Source organism: Pseudonaja textilis, chromosome 3, assembly GCF_049901715.1.
Source record: "Pseudonaja textilis isolate UNSWEBS1 chromosome 3, rPseTex1.2, whole genome shotgun sequence".
In the NCBI taxonomy this organism is placed as follows: Eukaryota; Metazoa; Chordata; class Lepidosauria; order Squamata; family Elapidae; genus Pseudonaja; species Pseudonaja textilis.
The window spans coordinates 149739687-149754867 of record NC_141992.1 but is presented as its reverse complement, the minus strand read 5'-3'; the positions used below and the strand labels follow the sequence as shown (position 1 = coordinate 149754867).

Sequence of the window (15181 nt, the reverse complement as noted above, 5' to 3'; positions counted from 1 at the left end):
GATCATAGAAAATGGTTTTATTTTAAATATTGTAGAATCATAATGTTTTTTTCAAACTTGAATAATTTATGCAAATGACATTCACAAAATAAGTTGTGGTACAGTTCAGCATAAAAGCAAGAATTGGTGTAGCAATAAGGCATGCCTTTCTCAGTAACTATGAGATTGTTTTATATTTTATACATAGGCATTATGTCAGAGTACAGTTTCCAGTGCCTGAGAAAATCTGTACGAGTATTTAAAATTTGTAGATGCAATAACAAATTCAAAACTTCATAGATTATAACACTTAGCTTTATCTTTGCCTTTTGCTATGAAGATAAATTACTCTTAAAATATTTTGATGGCATAATGTGAAACTATTTTTAAATTAGGAAGGCATGTTTATTGCATATATAACCCCAGATCACTTTTAGAAACTGAGAAACAATTTATCTCTGCAAAAGAATCAGGCTAGTAATCTGTCAAAATACTCTGATTTTAAAGCATTTTAGATCCACTCTGAAACTGGTACTTTGACATACTGTATTCAGTCATAACCTTGTTCTGTTTCCAAGATGATTGAAAGACGTTTATTTTGATATGATGAAGACATACCAGTCTAAAGATTCATATTTCCTCTACAAAGAAAGCAGTGAAAATGTAAACTACTGCCTGTTAAAAAAAGTGGATGGTTCTGTTATTGAAAGGAATGGGGTAGTTATTGTAATTCTATCCCTTCTTCTTTGTTTGCTGCAAATGTCACAGATTATATTCTATTGTTTGGACAATTTTAATCTAATGCCCTCCAAATGGATTTTGTTTACAACTTCCAGAACTCTTTCCAGCATGCCTGGAAATTTTGGGATCTGTTGTCTCAATTCTTAGATGGGCAACATAGCTGAGGAAGGCTAACCTAAACTCTTCTTTACAGAATAAAATTATATTTAAAGTTTATATAAGTAGATGAAGAAAACCAAGTTTATAAATTTCTGCAGCTTAATTTATAATGCTTCTTTAAGTTGCATACTTAAGCACTTTTTTAATGCTATTAATCAGATAGGATTTAAACATTTAGGAATGGAATGCAAAGTTTCTGGTAAGGTTTATTTTTCTTGGGGTAAAATAGTCAGTCATGCAAACTGAGTCATACCATAAAAACTCTGTGTGAATCTGAACAGTAGTTGTTTACATCTTATTCCAGGAGAAATGTTCAACCAAGCTTCAGTCCATGTGTTCATGGATACAGAGTGCACACCCTTATTCTGAATGTACAAGGGACTTCTTCTCAGTTTTCTACCTGGTTTGCCAATACTCTGCAAACTCATTAGCAGAGGGGTTTTTTTTTGTTGATGCTGTCACATGACTACCATCTAAAACAATTTACATCTAATTTAAAAGTGACTCACAAGGGTAGAAAATTATGTCAGCTATTATAATTATGTTTTGCTTCTGTTTTTGGTAATACCTTGCTGTAAAATAACTACATCATGTATTGCTGATATCAAGGAAATGAAGTACCACTTCAGATGGTCACGCAGCAATAACACTTTAAAATTCTTTTTCTATGACAAAGACTGAGCCTCTAACAGCATAGGGCACTAGTGCAGACACAAAAGGAGGCTTGTAGAGCTTAGTGTACAGTTACAAACTTTTAATATACATATTTGATACAAAAAAAAAACTTTAGCAAGAAAACCATTCGTTTGATTGTAGATTACAATATTTTTGTACAGCATGAAGCAGTTACTTTATCCTGTAGTAAAAAAAAAAGTCCTATCAACTGTCTAGAGCTTTCTGTCTGTAAGAGCAGTTTGCCTTTGGGCTAGCAATTCAAGTACACATTTGCTGGCATGAATGTAGTCTGATGGATTGTTCTTTAGCTTTGGTGTGTCAGTGACTGATTCCAAGTGTCTGACTTTTCATAGTGCTTTATATTTAGTGATTAAACGCTGAACAAAATGGTAAGGGGAAAGAAGGGGCTGAAAGTGAGCCAGAATGAGGACTACCAGCACGAATCCTGCTGTACAGTAAATGGCTATTACTGTGTTCTCATATGGAAGAAAGCACTTGTAGAGGGAGACCTCTGTTGATGTTATGCTGCCCTGGAAAATGGAAGCAAGAGTTTAGAAAGTCTGAAGCAAATGGCTGTAGATATTGAAGATTCTATTAAGGAAGAGGGAAGTTGAGTTCTTCTTAAAGTAGCAGTACTTTCAATTGTTCATGGTCCAAGTGATTGCAGACAACTCTGAAACTTCTAATGGTAGTTGTTTTTGCAAATTAAGCACTGAACTGCCCTGTGTGAACATTTTGTGCCATGTAAAAAAAGGACCTTCCAGAATACAACAGCTGTTGTTTGACCGGACAAGGGAAGACTTATATAGTTAACAGCTTAAAACCCTTAATTATACTAATGGTTGCTATATAATTGGGGGAACCAAGCGTTTGAAATTGCATGAAATAAAATACAGCGTAGCTCTATTCTTATAGAATTGGGAAGGGAGTGGGATTATGGATAATCTAGCCCCATAGATAAGCATCCACATGTCAAGAATGCTAGAAACATGATCTGCTAGACTATTTGTTAAATAAGGACTTTAAGGAAAATATAGGTGAAAGTTACTGCTTCTCAAGGAGAACAATTTAAAGTTGCATTACCTAAAATGAGACAAATTACAATAGAGCTATAATTGCTTTGCCTTTCCTGAAGCTCAAGGAGCCAAAAAAAGTAAAGTTAGCATAGAACCAGGTCTGAAGATAGCAACATTTAAAACAAAGCTTAGAACCAAGAATATTTTTTTTGTGCTCCGGGTTTATTAAGAATTGTAAACTAGTATACCCAAAGCAAACTGTGAATTAAGTTTCTCTGAATAGAATTTTGCTGCCCTATGATATAATTTGCACTTTTGAAAGACAAAGAATCCCAGAGGGAAAAGATGGTCTTGTGAGTAAATCAGTCAAGCAAAAACAAGTCTCAATACTGTTTGTTGCAGACTACTGACGATTGTTGTAGTCAGATTGTTTACATTGCATCCTCTTTATAGAAACGTACTAAATATGCTTGCGTTTAGAATTGTAGACCATAAACCTTACTTTGCACTCTACAAGCTTGATGGCTCTCCATGTGTATGTGCTTTATAAAGTGGGTGCTTTGTATTCAACTTAAGTGTACTTTTGGAGAGGATGGAAGGAGCTGTTCTGTTTTGCTTTTTTTTTTTTTTACAGGTAGCATCAGTCTGAGAAAATAGCTGATTGCTATGTTGATTTATATTATGGAAAAATATCTGATAAAATAAACATTATTTAAATTTACCATTATGAAACTAGGATTGTTTCTGTTCCTCCAACTGAATGATGGAACACTGATTTCATGAATGTTACCATTATGAAGCACTTCACAGGCACTATGGGTATGGCCACTCAGTATCAATCGAGGATGAAACCACCACAATAGCTATAAAGTGGAATAAAACAGCACTGTTACCATTTCTACTTTAAGAAACAACCCCGCCACACAGCACACCTTGCTTTCAGCTTCCCCTCGGTCATTTTAATCATTCTAATTTATTAATAATAAATACTAATTTATTTGAGTTGTTATCCATCCATCCATAAAACACTATCAGATCGCCTCAGAAATACCAGAAGTAACTCAATGTTGACACATAGCTGATTCCAAAACACTTGTCCACATCCTTGGGAGAAGAATGGTTCAGCATTATCCGGGAATATTTGGACTTGGTAGGGCTCAGGGAACATAATGGTTGAATTCACTTTGGCATATCATGAAGAAATAAGCATGATAGGAATAATGTGCTTGATATTTCCACCGCCAAGTTAAAATACTTTTTGCTTCATAGTGGTCCTCAAATATGTTGGATCAGATTTCAAACTTTCCCACCCAGCAGAGCTTTGAGCCACAAAGACTGAGAATTGCAAAAAATGTTTTGCATGGTTTCTTGGTTCAAATTGGAGGCTCTGGCAAATTTTAACAACCAGAGCATAGTTTATTCTTAGCTATTTAGGTTGTTTGGGAGACTGAAGCTAGGGATGATAGTTTCCACATCATAAGTGGTTTATTTAGTCACTGCTTTCATGACATATGAGGAAGCAGTTGAACGGTATACCCAAGCTCAACTGTTCATTTACATTCAATTACCATGAATGACTCTACTTAGCCTGTTCCCTACCCTTTGTCTATTTGTAGGCAGTGAAACATACAAGCGCTATATTTAAAGATATATCTATTTTCCTGAGGATATCCCTCAATAGATTCTTCATTATCAAGATTCTTCATTGGAACTCATTAGTAATGTGATGGCCTAGACCAGGGGTTTCAAACTCAAGGCCCGGAGATCAGATACTTTAGATCCTGGAAACAACAAAGAACTGACCCACAGTGCCTCTGCCAATAAAAATGGAGCGCGGGAGGGCCACACCGTTTTCACTGGCAGAGGGTTGCAGGAAGCCGTGGCAGCTGAAAATGGAGCTTGGGAGCCTGTTTTCTCTGGCAGAGTGCTCGGGCCACAGTACCCCCAACACAAGTGATGTCAAGCTGGCCATGCCCACCCTGCACCCTGGTGCAGCCCTCAATGAAATTGAGTTTGACACCCCTGACTTAAGACAGATGGAGTTACAGGGATTTTTTTCAGGAAGCTAAAGCAGAATTCCTAACCTACATCACCTGCAATCCAAAGGTGTACAGTTTTGACTCCTAGTATACTTGATTGCAAAGTAAGCTCTACACTTTGCACAACCTAGGTCTTCTTTAAATAGATTGGTATCATTGAAAATTGGTGAATGTTTTGTAAGCAAATACAGTAAAAAAGAAAACCTCCCACATATGGTATGGCATCTTTCTTTAACAATGCAACAATATGCTGTCATCTTTCATAAGAGAGGAAGAATGTCACCCAAATTTCAGATGTCTTGAAGACAAAGGAAAGCCCCTCTTGCATTGGTCATTTTGTGATTATACTTATAGCACTGTGTGCCATAAACATTGTATGTAAATATTTGCTAAAAGAAAGAAGTTCCACTGTGCAACTTTGAAAGAGGGAAAATTCAGAGTTTTTCTTTGTTAACACAACTCAACAGTTAAAACTTAAGTATTGCAAAGCCTCTGATCAAAACAAAAATACCTTCTGGGAAGCTTCCTGAGAAAGCACATCATATTTCTCCCGAAAGAGGTCATTCTTTTTCTCCAGGGGAGCAGCATCTTCTCCTGTACATTCTGAGTCACTTCTTCTATAAAGAGGATAATGCTGAGAAGAATTAAAAGTACAAAATAGTTTTTCAATATATCCATGCAAAATAAAGTGCAGAGATCTCGTTCTATCAGTCTTCCAACCTACCTGCAATAGAATTGGAGCCGAAGTTGGGAGCTTATCCACATTCGTACAGCTTTTTTTATATTGATTTTGTTTCTGCCAACAAAAACCAGAAATTATGTAATAGGTATCTTCACAATAAAGTCATCATGGTTTTTAAGGAAAACTAGTATTTCATTAGAATTGAGGGGATGATACAGCTATATAAAACGATGTTCTAAAAGAAGATACCTCTCACATTCAAAGAACAGGTGAGTCAGTTTTAGGCATCACTTGAGTTACATACAAACAGGCAGAAAATGGCTGCAAGATGTATAAGCATATTTTAGCAGAATCTCCAAGGATGTTTTAGAACAATGTCTTAGGCACACAATACACTAAAAAAAGAAAACAGTCACAAGTACTGAGGGTGCCAACCCTTTAAGATTGATCAGACTAGGAAACCAAATTTTTGAGTACTACTAATTTTATTATGAGGTTATAGTAATAGAATCTGTAAGTGTGAATATGCTGCCCCCTCCCTTTATCTTGAAGGGATCTGGGGAAGGGGGATCAAGCCTGAGATGCTTTCTTAAATTACAATTCTGTCTCTAATTCAAATTTCTTTTATCTGACAGTAGTCTTGGTTACTGCTTTTCCTTCTGCTCAAAGTTATTCTCTCCACCCATTACAGAAGAAGGAGCACTAAGTATGCCACCTTCAGTTCTTTATAAATTTAACAAACATCAAACTTATCAGATTTAATTTAAAGAGTATGTATCAAGAGTTTAATTTAAAAAGGACTCTCCATCTACTAAATTCAGACGCAAGAGGGACTTCTGAAGATGATTACAATACTCAGCAACAGATTTGATAGTGCTACTGCTTTATTCATATCCACAATTTCATCCTGATTTTCCCAATGCCCAAGGATAGAAACCTTCACCCATAAGGGCTTTCTCATTTACTTCAGTGAAGAGAACACATCATTTTTAGAGGAAAAGGTACGTTTGCTGAAAGCACCGGAATAATAATTTGGGAAGGGTTTAGTTTAAAATAATTATTTACCTTGATAAGCTTTCCCAAAAATCATTATATGCCTACCTTCAGTGAGCAATTCAGTTGGTGGGAAAGTTCAATGAGTTTGGCTTCTGCTGTTCTGCAAATTATACACCTGTCACCTTCAAGAGCAACACTGTTCACTATAAGAAAACTGAATATAAGAAGGAAATATGCAAGTTGCAAGTTACTGCTAATAAATCCTTAACTTGGAAAGTAAACCCACACAGCATAAGAAGACTTCCCACTGAATATACTTCTAATGCGCTCAAGTAAATTATCATCCTCCGAATAGGCCTGGGAAGATGCAGAAGAAAATTCCTTCCACCAGGTACTTCTTTGTACTATACATAATATTTTTGGATTACAATAGACTGGGGCGGGGAGGGGGGGGGGGCATGTTACAAATAAGAGGAGAATTCTCCCTGGGTTTGCTCAGAACCTGCTCAAAGTAGTGAATGATCAAGAAAGAAAATAATCCTCACAAAAAGCCAAGTACCACTCACTCATCACGAAATCTCCAGAACCGTAAAGCCTACAAACTTGAAATTTGGCACGTATGTTCCTCTTGGCTTCTAGGTGCTCACTAAGAAATTATTTTTCGAAATGACCATCAGATCATTAGTATTTCTTATACAGTAATTAACACGCTCTGATGCTAAGGAGTTAGACGTACTCCCCCCTCCCAACCTGAAAAGAACTCTTCCAACTGCCAGTTGCCTCACATTCTGTTACCTCAATTCAAACTGGCAGACGTTCCACTCCTCTCCGGAGCAGTCTGAGGCTCCTTACAGTACTAAATGTCGGTACCTCACCAAAATGTCTATGCCTTCCACCTATGGAACTGCTTCTAGACTCAAGGTGGTGGGAGCGATATTCCCTTATGTGTTTCAATCACCGATCACCACTGATCCAACAGATTGTGAACCGAATTTCTCCTGCATAGCCCAATCACAAAGTTTTGTCATGAAGCACTAGTATCCAGCTAGTCATAAATATTTATCTTAGCACTGAGACTGTCATATGATTCTCTGTCTTAAATGTTAACTTGCCAAACCAACCAATGTATCATTGGTTACTAGGCATTAACACTGATATAAAAATGGAGTTTCAACAATGTAGAATCTTAAAATACTGTTATCTATAATAACAGGAAATGAACACATATTTCTATATAAAGGGCTGCAGTTCAATTAAAACCCAAATGTTAAAAGCAAAATTAGAGCAAATGTTATAAATATAATTTTATATGGCTAAGGAATTAATATCAGATAGAAAAAAAAAACAGATCACAAGCAACAGTTCTTATTTCAGCAGAAATATATTTAAAAGTATTTTCTGGATAGCCTAAAATTAACCTTAAAAATATGTTTATAATTTACTTTTAAATAAAATGTAATGAATCATGAAACTAATGCTTTGCTGTAAATGCGAAGGTACAAACACCAAGCACAATAATAAAAATCCCACTAAATAAAAAAAAAAGTTAACTCACTTTATCCCTTTCCGAGTTATTATGTTTTCGGAAGAGAAGTTGAAAACTTTAGAGAAACGTTCCAACTTGAATGATGTCATTCTAGGAACATATAATAAAAGACATAGCTTTTGATTATACCATATAAACACCATAATCCTAGCATGGAAAAAACATGACTGAATTAGAGCAAAATTTCCCCCTCTTCAATTTGGTCTGTAAAAAGTGGACCATCTTCACTACAAACCAATATTTTAATCTATATCCCATGATTTGAAAACAATGCTCACTCATAATGAAAGCCAATGTCATGATTGCCTACAATGCCAAATACTTCTGTGTGGTCTGGATGCCAAAATATTTTTTGATAGCGTCTTACATCATCTGACCAGGCCTGCAAAAAAATTAAAAAATTAAATACTAGAATATTGTTTAAATAAAAATAAATACTGATTATTCTTAGGCTTTTGTTTTTATTATTCCTGAATTTGCTAAGAATAAAGGGTAAGTAGACAATTCCATAATATTTATATTGAAATTTATTTTATATATTAAAAATGAAAACAAACTATTTCCTACATTTTATTCAGAAAAAAAATTCTCAAAAGATAAAGAGCACCAGTCAATGTATTTAAATACAGCAGCTTGCATTAAGTTATTTTTTCCCACATAGGGCTGTTGAATGTTTAGATCAGTGGTTGCCAACCTTTTGGACCTCAGGGACCACCAAACGCATAATTTTAAATCCCACGGACCACTAATATGAATTTTGACTGATGGTGGCTTGCTGATTGGAGGGGGGGAAGAGAGAGAGAAAGAGCTCTAACCTCGGAGAGCTGGCGGTGATCTCTCTCTCTCTCTCTCTCTCTCTCTCACACACACACACACACACACACACACACACACACATACACACAAAGCAGAAATCTTTCTCTCCCCAAACTCCGCCAGAAATTAGATTTTGCTGGCGCAGCCTCTTGGAGCAAGATGCCTTGCAGGGTCCCAAAGATTCATTTCTGGAGGAGTTTGGGGGAGAGAAAGAAAGACTTGTTGCTTTCCTTGTGTGCAACCAAAAGCAGAAGAAGAAGCGCAAAGAAGCAACCCGGTGGCCAGACAAGGCGCGTGGGGCAAGTTCCTCCCCTCCGCCCTTTCCCTCTCCCCTATCTCGTGTTGTTTGTAATGCAGGCAAGGCAAGCCTTGTGTTCCCACAGGCCATGTGGGCAGCACAGCCTTGTGTTCTCTCACACAGCCTGGATTAATTGCTTTGGGGGTGACATTTCTCTGTGGACCAAAATTTTCTCATGGGCCATGGACCACCAGTTGGCGACCACTGGTTTAGATACTAATATATTAGAGTAATCCTTAGAACCATAAATCCTTTTCAACTCAACATAGATTTCTACATATTTTATTTTTATTTATCAGCCCTATTTGTCCATAATGTGTCCAATTTACCCCAAACTACAGTTCATTTTCTTTAAAATGTTCCAAATATAAATTTGGCTTCAGTGCCATACAAATAATCTACCCAAAATATCTACTGAATTTTACACTGATCATTGGGGGGAAATGCAGAGTGCTTCACTTTAGAAGACACACTTGGTCTATAACTTACGGGTATCCTCGTGCTAGCTGATGAATTTAATGACTACAAGGAACTGGAAATCTGTCAAATTCTATTTTATACAGTTGCTCTTTTTCCTCATTTTTCATTTTGTTCTATTTCTTCATTAATTTGTTTTTTTTTCCTTTTCACAAACCTACACAAACTTCATCTACACTTTTCTTTGTCCACATTTTCCTAACACAAATTTGTATATGTACATGAATTTTCTGAATATTTTAGTAAATTGGTTAATTAAGAAAAGAAAATATTTCATCTTCATTTGAGTTGGTACATAGGACTGGAAAATGGGAACTGTTCATTAAAAGGTTCATTTTAAAATGCAACTTACAGGAACTTGCAATAATACACAAACATTATCTGTGCTAAAAAGTCTGCTGCCAACACTGCCAATATTCTCTCAGTTGACTTATCTATTGTGCAAAGTACCGTCCATAAATACAAACTTAAATACTGACAATGCCTCCATAATCATGAAACCGCTTTCATTTAATAATTAAGATTCTAATTAAGAACTGTAACTATTCTTGGCCTTGGGCTTTTATTCACTTATTAAAAGCATCTATTTTGCTAGGAGACCAATTCAGGAACACAAACCTGGGAAGAGCTCCATTTTCCTTCATCAAAGATATCACCCAGGATAAAAACTATTTCTGGCTGCAGAAGCCAGAGGGCAGTTTGGAAGGCCCTCTCCATTTGCCATTCCCTAGCAGGGGAAAAAGTACAAAACCACCATATTTTAATTAACCTTACAAATATGAAACAAATAAAAAATCTGGATTAAAAGTAGCTGGGTATGGAGTGGCCTTCTGTTTTAACATTGAATGGAATATCATTTTTAATCATCTGGAACAAACACCTACTTTTTAGGGTTTTGCTTACATTGCAGGAGAACAACAAAGATTACTCAAAAAATGCTATTTTGAATGTTCTAACAGAAGATTGGGGAAATCACATTTGCCAAATAAGAAATGGGAGAAGGCACTATGGAAATGGTCTGGTATGCCCAAAGATCAGTTAAACCGCTATGCTGTAAGGGTGGAATACATACATTTTAGAGAAAAGAAAGAATCACATCTTAAATTATTATAATCCCCAAGTAAAAGGAATTATCCTTGATTAGACAGCAGGAAAAAATACTGTGACTTTTCCATTATTATGACACACATTCAAAAGGGAGCAAACATTCTCAAATTACTTGTGAATCCCTGACCTTGTCCAAAAAAGCAGGCCACCCACCTAGACTCAGTGACTTGCAGCGAGAAAAGGAAGACTGCGGAAACCTCACCATATAAATTGGAAAACCTTTTTCACCTTGAAGACTCCAGAGAAATTAAGAGTGAAATAAAGAGATCAGGAAGGACAGTCATCAAAATTCTTACAGGTTTGTAAGATTTGTTCTTCAGGAAAATATATAACAGCATGAATAATGGCAACATGCTGATAAATATAGTCCTTGATATACAACAATTAGAACTGGAAATTTAGTCATTAACTGAAGCAGTCGTTAAGGTGTGATTGCTTGTTAAGCCCATGTGACACAACAACCACAATTTGAAACTAGTGTCTCTAGGCTCCGATTATGAGGCTGAGCACAAGGAATGAACAGCTGCCCTCTGCCTCTTGCATAACTCCCTCTTATCTCCTTCCTTTCAACTTTTATAAAACAAGAAAAAATCTGTATATATGAAATTAAGATAAATAATAGTATTTTATTATGCAACACATGTATATTAAGTATTTTCTTGGCTGTGCTGAGGGCTCTCTTATGAGGCTGCTATGTGTTTCATGTGTGTAAATTTTTGTTTTAATGTGAGCTTCTTAGAGCTATGTACTGAGATGACTATATAAATCAATTAAATAATTTTTAAATCACAGTATTAAGCTGATTCAAACATTGCAGAAGACTTGCACTCTTGAACACTATTTTGGTTTTAATGTGTTAAAGCAACATGGAATGAATAAAAAGATATTAAAAATGATTGTTCTTTCAAATAATGAGTGGGAAATTTTGCTCAATGAATTATAAGATTCATTTTTCCCTTCATATGAGAGGCAACTACACTGAGATTTTAGCAATATTACACTGAAAACATTCAATAAGTTAGAAAGTAGATGCTCAGCTTATAAATTTTTAACTTTTAAATTTTATTCAGCATGTAACAAATGCTTCTACAAACCAAGAACAAAAAATTATTTATATTTTGGCTCCTACCTCCTTAGCTTGTCCAACCAATGTCCATTGATTCTACCAAGCAAATGAGGATCTGATAAAAAGATGGTTTTCAAGACAGAATGTGAATTCGGTTTGTTAATCCCCAGAGTCTGATTTTTCAATTCCGGCCAATGACATTGAATTATAACTACATAATAAATTAAAAATTCACAGAAAATGAACACGGTCAGAATAAAACAAGTAAGTTTCAGCATAAAAATGCATCTTTTTCTCAAAGAATAATGCTGCATGGATCTTAAGCCTAGAATCGACATCTCAGCCTGCTGCAGCTCTTTTTCCATAGAAATATCAATGTCCGTTTTTCATGCCCTAAATCAAATCTACATTACTGCGTATTTCATGTGGTTCTTCTCATCAGCAAAAAGACCTGTAAGAGACAGAGAAATACATTATCAGCCTCATTCATTTACATAGCCCAATTCAAAAATGCAATAAGAACATATAGCAATTGCTTAAAAGTCATTTGGTTATGAGCCCCACTGAACTCAATATAGCTTCATTCTTCTAACCAAAGTGCATGGTGTTGCTCTATAACATTTTATAGTGACAGATTTTAAACCATTTACCAAATTAAAGTAACTGAATTATAATAAGACATATCTATCACAAATGTGTGTATTTAAAAAAAAATACTGAGAAATAGTAATAATTGTGATACATTTTAACTGACATTTTTGGCTTCAAAATAACTATTCTGAATGAATCAGAAGCTGATCAACTTTAAACCAGGCTATTCTGATCTCAAAATTGTTGACCATAAATAGCTTTACATACCAGACATTTTCTGATTCTTATTATAGTTCTGTGCCCATTTCTCTACGCAAAAGAGCCATCATTCATTTCACATTTAAAGAGATTTTCACTGAAACCCTGAAGGACTTTTCAATGCTTTATCTACTCACTCAATGTCTGTGGAGATTCTCAGTCATCCAGGTCATGGTTGTCCCAAAAGTGCTTTTTCAAGGGGCAACTGGACTTTCTGGTTTTTCTTTGAAGGTGTTCTGTTTCAACTCTGAAGAAGCTTCTTGCATGAGAAGTGAAAGGTCTTCAAAGAAAAACCAGAAAGTCCAGTTGCCTCTTGACAAAGCACCTCCTCATTCATCAATTTACTATTTCTGCAACTATCAAAAGAACAGTTGCAAATCATTTAATATTTAAATTAATAGAACACTGCAACTAACCATTTAATTTCTATTCATTACTATAGCTGTGGCTCATTCCATTTCCTTTTATTTCATTTTGTGCTTTTTGTGTAAGTTGCAAGGATTTAAAAGGAGTCCAGCCAAGTTGATAGTTATTTTCAGCTCTGGTTATTTCCAGAGTCCATCAAAAAAATATCTTACCTTGTTTTCTAAGGCCATTCTTGCCCCATAACAATTAGCCAAGGTTAATAATGTAGGTTGGATGGAGGGCCAACAGAAAATGCCTTCCTCCTTTCTGAGCAGACTCACCTCCTTGATGCAAAACCCCTTTGCTTTAAACATTCGTGTGTGTGTGTGTGTGTGTGTGTGTGTGTGTGTGTGTGTGTGTGCGCACACATCTTTAATATAGTGCTTTCCCTTTTCAGATAGCAGCAGTCATGCCTGGAAGCCAGCTCTGCAGAGGGAATTGCAACAGAAGGGAAAGGGACTGATAAGCAGCAAGCCAGACTGGCAGGAAATTGGCTGTTACTGTCACCCTCAATGCAACTGAACTGAGAATACTCCAAAAGCAACTTAAATCCTGCCAAAGTGCATAACTAAATGACTGTGGAAATCCTCAGCCATCGAATTCATTGTTATCCCAAAGATGATTTTTCAAGATGCAAGTGGACTTTGTTTTTCTTTAAAGGTGTGTCGCATCTCATCCAAGAAGCTTTGTGAACTCCAGAAGAAAAGCAAAGTTCAAAGAAAGACAAAGTTCAGTTGCCTCTTGAAAAAGCACCTTTGGGATAGTTAGATCCTGCCAGGGTTTTGCAAGCTGTAGCAGTTTAGAGAACTGCTGATTCAAAGCAAACGCCTTTTACATGACCTTTGGTGAATGAGAAGGGCTGTCTTGAAGGGGGGGAAAACCGAACAAAGCAAAATGAGATTTCAGGGAATTTAAATTTTTGTTGAAAATGGTTTTGTTTTCTAAAGTTGTACCATTATAGTATATACATATTAAGATGCAATTATTAAAAATAAACAGCATTCTTTTTTCCCCAAGTCATGGGAGGGGAGGTGTCATTTTATCAGGTCACTATTGCACATTCTGAGATCCTCTGGGTTAACTTAGTTCAGCATTACCATAATTTTCATTAGGACCAGCTAAACCAGGGTTGTCCAACCTTGGCAACCTGAAGAAGACTTATGGACTTCAACTCCCGGAATTCCCAAAGTCTACAGGACTTAAAGTTGGCAAGATTGGACAGCCCTCAACTAAACCCTCATAAAGTGGAGAAAGGAGCACAAAGCTGATTTCTGTGCACAATTTCAAATACTTCAACAGCTCCACATTTCTCCTCCGCCGCCGCCTCACTTTGGGCGGATGAAGCCTCCCGCCGAAAGCGTTAATGCTAAACTCCAAAGCTTTTCTCGTTACTTTGCGACCTTCCAAATGAAACGTGACAAAGAATACGCGTCTGCAACGCCGGAAGCCCAAGAGTGATTTCTTTTAGTTCCGCCGTGATGAATGGCGGCAAACGGCTGGGCAATGCAAAATGCGTGACAGACACCCACGCCAATCTCGCCTCAGCGCCCCTGCATGAACCCGACCCGTTTCTCGCTTGGAGGAACAGCAGCCACAGCCCTTCCTTCAGTTCTGCCGGCGCAGGAAGCTCGGAAGACAAAACAGAAATCACGACGCATCGTAAATCGTGGTCGAAAAGGCGAATCTATTTCAGCCAACAAGGATTCCTCGTGTTTCTTTCCTTCCGAGCCCGCAAACAAGGCAACCTTTCGGCGCTATTATTATGGGTATGATGGCGCCCATCTCGCTGTTGGAGGCGATTCTGAGCCTTGCTGCAACTCACCGAGGAAGGATGGGGGTTTGGGGGGGTTGGGAGGCAGCGGGTCTTCCGCTCCAAGAACGAAACCCGCCAGTGGCAAAGCTTCGCCTCCGCTTCGTGAGGCCGTCGGGAGCAGCTGAGGCAGGAGCCGCACCACCAAACCCCGGAAGAAAAGCGAGGCGGCGATGAATGAAGGCAGGCTCGCCCGCCAGGCACGTGTGTGCGCCCCGGCCGCCTCTACGGAGAAGTCTTCCGTTTTGCGGCTGTTTATCCAACACCAGCCAGGGGTGGAATGGAAAGAAAGCTGCTTTCCGGCTCTCTCACTCGCCCGCTTGACTACATCGTGGTCCGAGCCGGGCGTCCCTACCTGGGTCACGCTGACCTCGCGGGATGTTCGGATGAGTCAGTCTTCCTGGCTCTTCACATCCGCGTTGGGCGAAGGTGCTGCCCTGCAGGTTCCTAGGCGTTTCCAGGGCGATCGTGGCATTCGGATGCAACCGATGCAGCAGTGTCGCCTTGGTCCAAAGAAACC

The 15181-nt window shown here is 37.5% G+C and overlaps 1 protein-coding gene across 5 annotated transcripts; it reads right to left on the bottom strand.

Annotated features, from left to right (window-relative positions):
* Positions 1-1617: 1617 nt before the first annotated feature.
* On the bottom strand, positions 1618-15162 carry MPPE1 (metallophosphoesterase 1). Of its 5 annotated transcripts, none has more exons than XM_087931049.1 (10): positions 15017-15162; positions 11661-12048; positions 10043-10151; positions 8112-8215; positions 7843-7923; positions 6393-6501; positions 5334-5405; positions 5121-5243; positions 3293-3433; positions 1618-2084 (listed from the first exon to the last, which is right to left on the bottom strand). In XM_087931049.1, the coding sequence occupies exons 2-10, from the start codon at positions 11960-11962 to the stop codon at positions 1902-1904; spliced, it is 1224 nt and encodes a 407-aa protein (XP_087787175.1). In that variant the 5' UTR covers positions 11963-12048; positions 15017-15162; the 3' UTR covers positions 1618-1901. The 5 variants fall into 5 exon arrangements, with proteins under 5 accessions (XP_087787175.1, XP_026555191.2, XP_087787174.1 ...); XM_026699406.2 differs by lacking the exon at positions 15017-15162 and adding an exon at positions 14674-15014; XM_087931048.1 differs by lacking the exon at positions 15017-15162 and adding an exon at positions 14381-14900.
* Between the last annotated feature and the right edge of the window lie 19 nt (positions 15163-15181).

What these genes read in the sequence shown, in the direction of transcription:
- MPPE1 (XM_087931049.1), bottom strand. Translation starts at nt 11,962, where the DNA reads ATGGAAAAAGAGCTGCAGCAGGCTGAGATGTCGATTCTAGGCTTAAGA. An exon ending in GAAAATGGAGCTCTTCCCAG is followed by an intron (nt 8,216 to 10,042) that starts GTTTGTGTTCCT and finishes ATTTTTTTGCAG; the next exon opens with GCCTGGTCAGATGATGTAAG. An exon ending in AACTGAATTGCTCACTGAAG is followed by an intron (nt 5,406 to 6,392) that starts GTAGGCATATAA and finishes TTTTGTTGGCAG; the next exon opens with AAACAAAATCAATATAAAAA.